The sequence below is a fragment of the Prinia subflava genome, chromosome 9, assembly GCF_021018805.1.
Source record: "Prinia subflava isolate CZ2003 ecotype Zambia chromosome 9, Cam_Psub_1.2, whole genome shotgun sequence".
NCBI lineage: Eukaryota > Metazoa > Chordata > Aves > Passeriformes > Cisticolidae > Prinia > Prinia subflava.
This window is the reverse complement of record NC_086255.1, coordinates 65,127-77,493: the sequence shown is the minus strand read 5'-3', so window position 1 is coordinate 77,493 and position 12,367 is coordinate 65,127. Positions and strand designations below refer to the sequence as shown.

The following is a 12,367-nucleotide window of genomic DNA, read 5'->3' as shown; positions in this document are numbered from 1 at the left end:
GACCTGGCAAGAGCTGCACGGGCCTTATCCATCCGGAGAGCTGTGAGAGCGGAGCTGTTGCTCCTTTTGAGGTTTCTTTCTCCTTGCCGGTCTCCTGTGCCTACTTAACAAGATTTCTCCATACCCAAAGAAAATATTTAAACTCTCCCGACAGTTGCATGACAGCTAACAGTCACTCCCTAGGTTTTGACCTGACTTTGTGATAACCCTGTGTTCTTCACATACTGTTTCTTCACAGTAGACAGAACAGGATCAGATGAGGGTTTGTTTTGAGTAACCTGATAGCCCTCTGCAGAGAGTAATCAAACTCTAGATAAATGGAGACTTAGGCAAAGCTTGCATGGTTTATGAAAATTATTTGACAACTGTTTCTATACTATGAAGTCAGGAGTTTTGTTTTTTCAAATGAAAAATAAATATTTCCATATGCTTATAAAAATTTTCCATCTGCTTACTTACACCTGTGCCCTCAAACTGATGGATGCTTGTAGTGTTTATCTTCTTCCTCTTCCCAGATTTGCTCTTGAGGATACTGAGAAGAAATATACAAAGGGTTAAAATAAACTTTTCTTCTTTTTTGTTCTGTAGTATTTATGTTTAATCACTTCGGAAACAATATTACCTGTTACATATTTATGTCAGTGAGTATTTTTTGTTGTGTAAACTGCTTTGCTGATTTACTGTTTTGCTATCTTTCCTTGCTCTTCTAAGCTACTGTTTGTCGCAGTTGTCAAAAATTGCGTTCAATAGCAAAGTAAGCATCTTTCAGGCTTAGCTTCAGTAATTCTTTAGCTGTTCTTATTGCATGTGGTGTTACTAGGAATACAAAAGCAATAGTATTTTTATGTTTTGCTGCAGCATCTGAGGAAGAAAACATCAGAGTTGCTGTGCGTGATACTCTGAAAAGTCAGTTCAAGATGTAGCAAGAAAAAGTAAATTGAATGGTAGAAATTATCACTTAAGGACTGAAATGCAGAATAAAAGGCCATATTATGCCAGTGTATGAATCCTTTCTTCATCCAAATTTGAGTACTCTCTCCTCTACTGTAGTTCTGGACTCTCCCTTGGCTAGTGTGCAGCACTGTGTTTGGGCTAATCAGGGAGGTGGAGGAAGAGCAATGGAGATCATTAGTTATCTATGACATAGACTTGATACACGGAAAGCAAGAGCATCCTATGCTGATGTATTAGTGGCAGTGCAGTCTAAAGAACTGCTGTGCTTCTGTCTTGCTGGTGGTAATATGCACCTGTATATATGGGTGGGTCAGTTAGTCTCTGACCAGATTATTACCATAATCAAGCTGTCTTTCTTGGGGACAAAAATTGCAGCTTTGATCAGAAGGGGTGGCAAAACTGGTGCACCTCTGGTGCTAGAATTGTTCAGGGACAACTCAAGCATGACAGCAGATGGAGGAATGAGGAGGTAGGTGCGCTGCAAGACCGTAAAATCATCAGTAGTGTGAAGGTGAATAACCCCAGTCTCCACAAAGCTGGAAACTAGGAGATTATTCAGCTAGTTTTGATTGCTTTCTTGTCCTACCCATTTACTTTATCTGGGCATCTGACAGACTGCTGTTCTACCTATGAGTTTTATTTTACTTGTTTTCCTGAGAGATGTCTGGCAATTGTAGAACCTTCATTTGATGGATGTAGGGAAACTGGAACCACACTGGAATGCTAGTTGTATCATCTGTATCTTAACAGCTGGTCGAACTTGATGTTTTGCTGCTCAGTGCTCAAAACAGGTGGTAGAAGAAAGTAGCAAGATTTGATAGAGGCAAGAGTAAAGAGATGTTAGGAGGAAGGAAATGCTTGAAAAATGCTAATTAATGCTATCTTGAGGTTTATTAGTGGTTTAATAATGCTTGAATAAATTAACCTGTCCTTATGTTCTTCACTTAGAAAGTTTGAGTAAAGCAGCTACTCTGTGATATTTTTTTTCTGTTTTTTTGTCTTTTTAACTAGCTGGGGAATTTGCACAAAGATGTATTTGTATTTCTTGCAATTACGTCTGGGATGCGGGTAGGTGGACTGAAGCATGTGTGCCTGCACATATGGTTATTACCATCAGGATAGTTCCATGCTTTTTCTTGAAGATGGAACTCTCGTTAGGATTACTGAAGGTTTGCTACCTTTAACTGTCTGAAACCACAGTTTTACATTGCTCACTTCTTAGTATGCTTGCGAAGTATACTGAGGTAAGTAACTGCTGATCATGTAGGAAATCTAGGATTCCCTGCTACCAGCAAGGATCCTTCTGTACAAACTATTGGTTTCATGTGGCAAATGAAAGTACTGATTTATTTTATATGCATTTTCTCGTACCAATTTGACATCTATTTGAGTATCTGGAAAAGAAGCTCCTCTGCAAATGGTTATGGGGAACCTATTGCTTTTTATGTGGAGGCACCATTTAAAGAAGTTGCATTAAAAAATTGGCCAGGTGAGCTTAAAATGAGAGCATTTCCGTTTCTTCTTAACTATTCAAAATGAATCACAGACTCACAGAATATTCTGAATTGGAAGGGACCCACAAGGATCAGCAAAGCCCACCTCTGGAAAGGCTTGACTTACTATAAAAATAGGCTTGTCTTAATAAAAAAAAAATTCAGCTGCTGTGATATACCTTTAATCACCATTCTGGTTTTTTTTTTTTTTGAGTGAGTGACCAACATTCTGGTATTGTCATTGGTTTCATTCTGCAAATACTAATAATTGGAGTGGGGAGGAGGGGAGAGCAGGGCTTATATGCACTATGATAATCAAACCAAATTCTACTTCTGGCAAAGTAAAGATCTCCAAATAGTCTTCTAACAAAGTGATGACTTCTAACTTATTTTTGGGTTATGGTTTTTTGTTTGGGGTTTTTTAGGGGGAGAAGCATGGGGAGGATCTTGTGGGTTTGGTATTTTTTCTTCTTTTTAGGGGTAGCTGGGGGAGTTGTTTCATTTCCCGTGTTTGGAGAGAGTGATATGTTCATGTCAGATAATTGTATGTTGGATTTTCTGTTAATTCTTGAGACACTTGAGTTTTTTCAAATGTCCTGAACTCTACTTCCCACCACATGAATGTTCTTCATTCTTTGTGAACTTTTCTCCACAATTTTGAGGCCTTCATTTAAGATTGTTTCCTGATCCCAGAAGGTGATGTGTTAACAATTTAAAAAAACAAAACAAAACTAAAAAATAAACAGCCTTCCAAACAAATAAACAAAAATAGTCCACAGAACAACTCCCTTGCAACAATATGGAAATTGATACTGTTGGAATTTGTTTGAATTCCAACAGGGATATAACAGTGGTAATATAACATAGGTGAGGACAAAAAACAGTGTAACTAGTATCTGGGTTAAATTGGGGGACTACTGTGGATTTTGTGGTGTCTTTGAAGATGAAAAACTGTAGATTTGTGGTTTCTACCAGTTGCATTGATGAGTGCTTGCAGATGACACTGAGTTGGGCAGGAGTGTTTATTTGCTGTTGTGCAGTAAGGCTCTGCAGAAGGATCTGGACAGGCTGGATTGACGAGCCAAGGCCAGTGGTATGAGGGTCAACAAGGTGAAGTGCTGGTCCTGCCCACGGGTGACAACAACCCCATGGAGTGCTCCAGGCTGGGGTAGGACAGGAAAGTGCCCAGTGGGAAAGGACCAGGGGGTGCTGGTCGACCGTGGCTGAATATGAGCCCAGGTGATGAAGCATCATTGGCACCTGGCTTGTATCAGCCATGGTGTGGCCACATGCCCAGGGTAGTGACCACTGCCCTTTACTGTGCACTGGTGAGGCCTGCAACTTTAATCCTGAAGTCACTTTTGGGGCCCTTCACTTTAAGAAGGACAGTGGGAGACTAGAGTATGTCCAGACAAGTGAATGGAGCTGGGGAAGGGTGTGGAGCACTCCTCTTACGAGGAGTCCTTGAGGTAGCTGAGGGAGTTCAGCCTGAAGATAAGGAGGCTCGGAGGAAACCTTCTTGCTCTGACAAGCAAGACAGGAGGATGCAGCCAGGTGGGAGTCTAGCTCTGTTCCCCAGCAGCCAATGATGGGATGAGAGGAAATGGCCTCAAGAAGCGCCAAGGGAGGTTTAGGTTGGATATTAGGAAAAACATCTTCACAGAAAGGGTAGTCAGGCACTGGCATCCTTCCACTGCTCTCAGCAGTAGTAGAATCACCATGTCTGGAGGGATCTAAAACACCTGGCAGTGCCTGTGGTAGCTGACAATGCTCTTCTTGGCTGTGTAGATGTGACACTTAGGGTTGCATTAGGGGCACCACAGTTGTGGATTGGCTGCATGCAAGGCTGCTGCAGGCAGGGATTGGCGGACTTGATGGTGTTAGGCTTGTGGTTGCACTCAATGATCTTAAAGGTGTTTTCCAAATTTCTAAATGTGTGCAGTTCACACCTACTGTATACAGTTCTGGCGCCATAACATAAGGAAGATACAGAGCTATTGGAGAATAGCTCCTCCCAAAAGAGGGTCACAATGATGGTGAAGGGTCTCCAGGGAAAGCCGTGCAAGGAGCTGTTGAGGGCACTTGGCTTGTGCAGTCTGGAGGAGACTGAGGGGAGACCTCATCACACTCTGCAGCTTCCTCCCGAGGGGCAGTGGAGGGACGGGCAATGACTTCTGCTGTCTGTGACCAGTGACAGGACCTGAGGAAACCACTGGAGCTGTGTCAAGGAAGGCTTAGGCTGGACATCAGGAAAAGGTTCTTCCACCAGAGCGTGGTCGGGCACTGGAACAGGCTCCCCAGGGCAGTGGTTGTGGCCCCGAGGTCGACAGAGCTCAAGGTGCGTTTGGACAATAGTCTCAGGCACGTGGTGTGATGGTTGGGGCTGTCCTGTGCAGGGCCAGGAGCTGGACTCGATGATCCCTGTACGTCCTGTAGTGCTGAGGATATTCCATGGTGCTAAATTGCCCCGATCCTCTTAATGTAGAAGTGAATTCAGATGGGATATGGGAGGTAAGTGGAAAGCAAAGCCAGCACTCTTGCACTTGTGAAGAGGTTTTGGCTGTAGTGGAGAAAAGAAAGATGTAAACGGCCTAAGGAGCTAAAGCCACTCTCAGAAGATTGGCTTCAGATCGTTTTCATTTGTTGTCTGCTCCAGACTGCAAACGTGTGAGAGCGAGGAGAATCCAGGTTAAGGGAGGCCGCTGTGGGAGATGCCTCAGCAGCCTGTGCTGTGGGTAGGGCTGTCTGGACTAGTCTGGGACTAGACTAAACAGTTGTTAATGCTGTAATTTACAAAGGCCAGGATTTTGTGCTGCAACGTGGAGTGGAATTACATCATCTGCCGGTGGCACGGGGGGGTGAAGGAGCGCGGGCGTGGACAGCGAGGCGGTCGGTGACGTGACGTCGCTGCTGCCGCCGCCGCGGATTGGCTGCGGCCGAGGCCGCTCCAGGCGGGGATTGGCTGCGGCGGCTCAGCGGGGCCGCGGCGGCGGGAGCGCGCCCCTGTGCGGCCCGGGTCCCCGCGCTGCTGCTCCGCGGGCGCGCGGCGGGAGGCGGCAGGTGCGGCGCGCGCGGGGCTCGGGGCGCGCGGGGCTCGGGGCGCGCGGGGCTCGCGGGGCGCGCGGGGCTCGGGGCGCGCGGGGCTCGCGGGGCTCGGGGCTCGCGGGGCTCGGGGCGCGCGGGGCTCGGGGCGCGCGGGGCTCGGGGCGCGCGGGGCTCGGGGCCGGAAGCCCCGGGGAGACCCGCGCGGCCCTCGGCGCTCGCTGCGCAGGGAGGCCGCCGGGGGCCCGGCCCTGCCGCCGGTGCTGCTGCTGTACAGCCCCTCTTGTGCTGCAGAACTGATTTATAGACTGGGTCTGGGAAAATGGACTAACACCAAGCTCCTGCAGGTACTGCCCTGTGAGGCACTCGGAAGGGTTCCGAGGCCAGGACAAGGTGCTGCTCCGCCGCGCCAGGCAGTACTGCTGTGACCGCACTGTACTGCTAGGATGCGTTCTTGAGATAAAGGAAGCGCGTGGTACTTGCTGCTTTGGATTATCTCTTTTCTGTAAGTATACCATCTGCAGAACCCGGGTGAACCTGTATGCAAGTTGCTCTAAAGACCATTTATTTGAAGTTTTCCTTTATTTTAGTCAGTTCTTCTGAACTGACTTCCCTCTGAGAATATTTCTAGGGTTAAAGTTTGCACGAAGAGCTGCACATTGATTTTTTTTTCCCCTTGCAGAAGTTTCAGTTGTTAAGGTAATGAAGCAGTTTAAGTAGTAAAAGCCTCTGAATGTTACCGAGGAGTTAAAGTTTGTGTTGTGGGAAAGACTTACTTCGCAGAAATTGTGTGCATTTCCTTTGTACTTGATTTATCTCTGTTTCTGTTCTTAAGTGTTTTGCAAAACAGTTCTGTTGATCAGAGTTTGATTTCCAGATTTTCATTTGTGGAATATCTCAACACTCAGATATTTGCCTTTGTATCTAAAACTGTGAAAACTGTTTGTTTAGTTTAATTTAATCAGTTCACTGCAAACAATTGTGGACATGCTCTGCAGCCAACAGTCTAAAACACTGTGTTATAGACTGTTGTTTTTCAAGGCACAAGTTTTAGGATTTGACATCGCTGATTGCTTTGGAAGGTAACTAAGTCTCTTTACACCAATCTGGAACAGCATCTAAATATACTGTGCTACTTAACAGCTATTTTTACAATAATAAATACATGAAAACTAGGTCATTGCTTTTGTGAACAATAATACAAAGATAAGTTTCATTATTTAAAGAGATAATAGGAAAACTATATTTTTAAAGGTCATGTTTGGAGACTAGTTTGGAAGAATTAGATTTTTCTGGTAGTGAAAAAGCTGATGCTAGGAGGAATACCTGAATAATGCATTTTGCCTTTTTTTAAATTGCTTTCTCCAAGAAAGGCAGGAAAGTTTTGCTTTTTAAAAATTATTTTTAATTATACACCTCTTTTATTTGTTTGTCACTAAATGTCAGAACCATTTCAGCTATGGAAGTGGTGGATATGTGAGTGGAATGGAAAATGAGGATTGACATTAACTTAAAATCCTTTATTGAGTGGGAGGAGAGAAAGAAGTTGGATAAGTCTGAAAGAAAGCCTGTAGTTTAAACTGTGCTCTGTTTGTGCTTTTTGGCAGCATCCGTTTCCATTTCACGTACTGATACCTGCTGCTGCATTAAACTCTGTTTTCTTGTTAACTTGGTCTCCTTGAAATATCTCACGAGCTAGTTTCTAAAATACCTTGTTTTTTTTCTAATCTTTTTGCTTCAAAATGAAAGATCACACTGTCTGACACTTTGAACTCTTCATTGTCTGCATGCTTTTAGCAAATTTGTCTCTGGCAAAGGGAAACAGGAGACAGTCTTCCAGAAGGACAAGGTTGCTCTTAGTTGCAAGCAGCCTGTAGTCAGAATGTGAAGTGATTCTCCAGCAGATCAGTAGGAGCAGCCAAGGAGATGGCACAGCTTGATCTGGCCACTTGTGGGTCTGTATTCTGTGACAGCAAAGTGCCAGCTGGAGGTTATTACTATAGCAGGAGGTGAAGGTCTGGCAGGAGAGGTAACAGGAAGTGTCTGCAGGTGAAACTTAAGGTAGAGTCCCTGTTTCTGTCCCTTAAGGGGCATAGTCTGTAGAGGGAGCTGAAGGGGAGCGGGCAGTTCCTCTCAGGGTATTTGTGGTGGAAGGGACTCATGTCAGGAGCTGCTGGATTTTGAGCATCTCTGAGACCCAGCTAAGACCCTCTTGAGAAGACAGCGTCTGACAGTAGAGTTCAAGATGAGCTTCAGGGTGGAAGGCTGAAACATAAATAGTGGGAATTGTGCAAGCCTGGAGGGCAGGTGCATGAGGTGCCTGGTAAGGGTTCAGAGGGGGAATGTCTAGTTAGTACTGTGCCCCAGCTTCTTTAAGCTTACCCTATTATGAGAAGAAAACTTTGACTACTTGCTTAGTTGCATGATCTGCTCAGAGTCCTTTGTCTGCCTCACCCTGGCAGTGGCCAATATTGCCATTTCAGATGAAATACAGAACTGGAGGACATTGCAGATTAATATTATTAAAATGCCGTGCAATGTAATCTTTACTAGACAAAACAGGAGGAGCATTATGGGATGGTGGCTGCCTTATCTAATGTAGAGTTGTATATTTTGGTGAGGATTATAATGAGAGATAATAATGCACTGATGCAGGGTAATGAGGCCCCTTCAAGTGTTCATGTACACATATGCCAGAACTGTCAGTGCTGTAAATATCCTGGTATTTGTAATAGCAGTCTTCCAGTGCAGAGGTCCACTTGTCCTCTTTTCAATGCTTTCTCTGTGTACCATAATTTGTGCAGTTTTGTTTGCTTTATTTCAGTGGTGCTGGAAAATGAGTTGAAAGCAAGTAAAGGAAGCAAAGCTTTGTAAAAGGGGAAGGAGAGGTTTTGTGGTTGAAATACTGTGTAGAACTGGATTGTTCTTAATCTTGTTTGTTTCCTTGGTGAGACTTAAATGCATTACTTGAACTAGACTTGTCATAGGAAATGGCTAAGTGTGTATTCCTTGGTTGCTGTGTATCTGCTCTGGTGAATTTTAGAGTTAGAAGAATCCCAAGTGTTTACTGGTTCAGTCAAGGGAAACTAATGCCAAGTGCTTGGAAATTTGTGTCCTTACTTGTAATCATGGATAAGGTCTTGTAATTTGATAGTGCTCAGGGAAAAGTGAATGAGCATATTTCCTATATTGCATAGGGCTGAGATTCATGAGAAGTATAGTAGATGTTCTGTTGTGGGGTGTACAGAGAAGTCTGTATGATACAACCTCTCTACTTTTTTCTTTTTTTTTTCTTCCAGCCTTCTCTGTGAAAAAAATACTACTTTTATCCGTTGTAGGTACATTCACTAATAGTGTTTTCACTTCTCAGGGAGCCATGTTTTATTCTTTACCTTTAGCAAAGATCTGGCAGCAGGTGGGAAAGAGGGGCTGTCAGTTCTTCTGTATCATAGTCTGTGTGCAAATTCTGCAAAATTGAGAGTGAGCATGGGGAAATTGTGTTAAGATGGTACAGGGAAAGAGGAGCTGGACTGGGGGAGTGGGCAAAGAAAGAAATACAGATGGTAAGTCATTGATATTTAACCATTTTTCCCACTTCCTCCCTTCGTTTTAACTTGCAGATATCCTTGATTTGCAGAAGGCATCTCAAAATGTTGTGTCGAGCTGCTCTGAGCCCTCTTGTCCGTCCCTCTGGATGGTGCTTTGTGTTACCACCACATGCCATCGCAGCCATTTCTCGTTTATGTATGTATGAGAGAAAGCACACATTTCTAAAATGTTGGTCAGTATGTGTCTGGGCATACCTATGCTCTTTTCCTATGTTGAAAGGAAAATCGTCTTGTTAACATCGTTCAAAATTTACAACCCGTGATGTGAACTGTAGTTGAGGCTCTATTTTCTCAATGTTACTTTCTCCCTTAACTCGATAATATTCAGCTGGATGTCTGAGTTTGTGTATTTTTCCTTCTGACGTGCATTTCAAGGGAAAAAAAATTAGTTGTAAAAGTACTGCTGCTGTGTAAGTTCTTTATTTCAACCTCATGCATTCCTGGAAAACAAGATCTGATTATGTCTGCTTCTCCATCTGCATTTTGAGATGTTTTGAGTAAAGCAAAGAGCAAAACTCAAATTTACTTGGATTAAATTCAAATGGAAAGATGCATGCAGGAAACTTGAGTGTAAATACATAGGTGTTCTGTAAAATAGTTCTTCTCTGAAGACCTTATTTAAGAGAACCATTCAGTGTCTGCTTAATTAGTGGTCTGAAATACAAAAGGCAAGGATAGATAAACTCTATTAGATCAATAGAGTAGCTGTTTATCATTGCATACAAGATTAATTTCCTACTGGTCTGTGTATTAGCAGTTCTCTTTTATAAATAACTGTATGAATTAGATGTTAAAATCTTGAAAATTCTAAATTTCTTTTTTATGAACTACAGCTCTGTTACTTCTGTATTTGTAATATTTCTAAATACTTCTCATTTTCTGAAGTCAGTAATTTTCACAGTGCTAACTATGAGAAGTTTGTTCGCAAGTATTGATAATATGCAGCAGTGGAGCAACTCTTGTCACTTCATCAGTTGTGATCTAAAGCTGGAGTGATCATTTATCACTGATTTTTTTTTTGTTCTCCACGCTTTTTTCTGTTCAGCTTGTGTATTTTGATACACAAATTGTGATTGTACAAGGCTTGCTTCCTGAGAAGCAAGCCTTGTACAGGCTACATAAAAGGATCTGCAGTGCCAAATACTTAAGTGTGTTTCGTATGTGTCCCTTTCTTTATTAAGGAAGTGAAACTGTTGACAGGTATGGGATATAAAAACCGGAATGTCTTTAGGCCTGCTCGTCCAAAACCTGCACTGGATGACTGTGTCAGTTCCTCCCTAATTGCATGTGGAGCGACTTAATGGGCTTGCATCTCCAGAAATGTTTTGCATGTGTAACTGAGATTTCACATCTCAGTCCAATATAAAATAACTAAAAAAGATAGTTTTATGCAATCATAAAGCAAGATCAATGATTAGGACTTTAGTGGGGATGAATTGAATTCTCTGCTTGTTCTAGAACTGTTGTCTTTTCCTTTGTTTTTCTTAAAAAAAGTAAATGGTTTATTTTCATATACTGGTTAGCTCTCAGCAGCTACCTTCTTGGAACCTTCCAAACCTTGAAGCCAAGAGAACGGGAAATAAATTCCTTTCTGGTTATACTGTGTATGTTAGGCAAATACTAAATAGTAAGGTGTAACGCTAGAAACAACAGTCAAACTGCACTCCTTTGCCCAGTCTTTCCTATGAATTGTAGACCTTATTTAGATTCACAAGTATTCCCTTGTGAAAATTGGGGCAAATGAAACTCCTCTCTAAATTCTGTTTTCTGTTTTAATATGTGACATATTAGTGCAACCTTCACTTATGATTAGTCACCTAAACTACTTGTGTGTGTATAATGAGCAAAAGATTTATTTAATTAAAGCATTGTTAAATTAGAAGGATTTTTTTAATGTGGCACAATGTTTATTCCTGTTTTTCTCCTGTAACATCAAGAACAGTCACTTTAACTTATAAATGAATCTGCTGTGTATTACAAAGCACAAAAATTAGAAATACTGAACATATGAAATATAATCGGGTAACTCTGACCATGGCATAGGATTCAGTTCACTGATTTGTAAAGAAGCCTCTGCAACTTCAGATGATACATTGGTTAGGACTGACTAGAATAGAACAGTTAGTTGCAAGACTCTTAGAGTGGTCACCCAGTCCCACATCCTTATGCTTTAGGACTGCCCAAAGCTGAAGCACACTATGGGCATTGTCTAAAGGCCTCCTGAACATTGACAGGCTTGGAGCACAAGCACATCTTCAGGAGGCCTATTCCAAGTCTGTCATGCCCCATCAATTCTCCCTAGTTGAGCAATGTGCAAAAATGCCTGGCTTAGAGATGTTGTAAAAGCTGTGGTTCTTTTCTAACCATCAGGCTTTCTGTGCTACTTTTAGACAGGAAAACTCTCTTAACTGTATCTAATGAGGCAAGGCAAAGGAGATTGTTTTTAAAACTAGTCCTTGAGGTGTGAACTGTATAGGCTCCTTTACAGTGTCTTTCTGTTTGGTCTTCTGGGTTCCCAGAGTCAGAGCTCTGTGATGCATAGGATATCACCTTCTGTACCTTAGGGATGGTTAGTGCTGCTCAGATACTCCTGTTTCTCACTTTGTTTTGGTGAATTGAAAGCTAGCTTCTCATTCTGAGTTACTGGGAAGTGTGTATTGTAAAGGGTTAAAAGTCTGAATGAAACCCTTAAAAGTGGGATTTTTTTGTCCTTTCTTTATCCACAGATCTCCCTTGCCATAACCAAAGATTAAGGAATGAATCCATCCGTTGTTGGAGCAACATTCCATTTATCACCATGCCGCTCAGCCGTGCACATGGAAAATCATTTGCGCACCGCAGCGAGCTGAAGCATGCAAAACGGATTGTAGTAAAGCTGGGTAGTGCTGTTGTTACTCGAGGGGATGAGTGTGGCTTGGCCCTTGGGAGGCTGGCTTCTATTGTAGAGCAGGTAATTCTGTGACTGAACATTTGTGTTAACTTCAGGTACTCAGTGATTGCTGGATGCTACAGAAGATTGTAGTAAACTATCATAAAATATTGATACTCTTTAAAACAATGTGTTAGCCTTTACCTTTTCAGCCCCCTATGCTGCAGTACTATAAACCATGTAACTCAGTAAATTGTTTTTGGAGGTGCGGTGGGTTGATTGTGACTATCAGCTAAGCATCCCCACAGATTCTTGTTTGCTCCCCTCACCTCCGCCCCACCACCATGGGGATTGGGAAGAAAATGGGAAGAGCAAAAGTAAGAAAACTCATGGATTGAAAT

The 12,367-nt window shown here is 42.7% G+C and overlaps 1 protein-coding gene across 7 annotated transcripts in view; it reads left to right on the top strand.

Moving 5' to 3' along the window:
• The window catches only part of ALDH18A1 (aldehyde dehydrogenase 18 family member A1), a 34,475-nt gene that overhangs the window by 699 nt on the left and 21,409 nt on the right, over positions 1–12,367 (top strand). For 2 of the 7 annotated variants that reach the window (XM_063405008.1, XM_063405003.1), the window contains exons 1-4: positions 5,376–5,507; positions 5,837–5,994; positions 9,110–9,233; positions 11,824–12,047. In XM_063405008.1, the coding sequence (XP_063261078.1) occupies positions 9,140–9,233; positions 11,824–12,047 (318 nt within the window). In that variant the 5' untranslated portion in view covers positions 5,376–5,507; positions 5,837–5,994; positions 9,110–9,139. Of the gene's footprint in view, positions 1–4,638; positions 4,786–5,375; positions 5,508–5,836; positions 5,995–9,109; positions 9,234–11,823; positions 12,048–12,367 lie in introns of those variants that run through there. The other 5 variants (XM_063405004.1, XM_063405006.1, XM_063405005.1 and 2 more) reach the window with 4 other exon arrangements.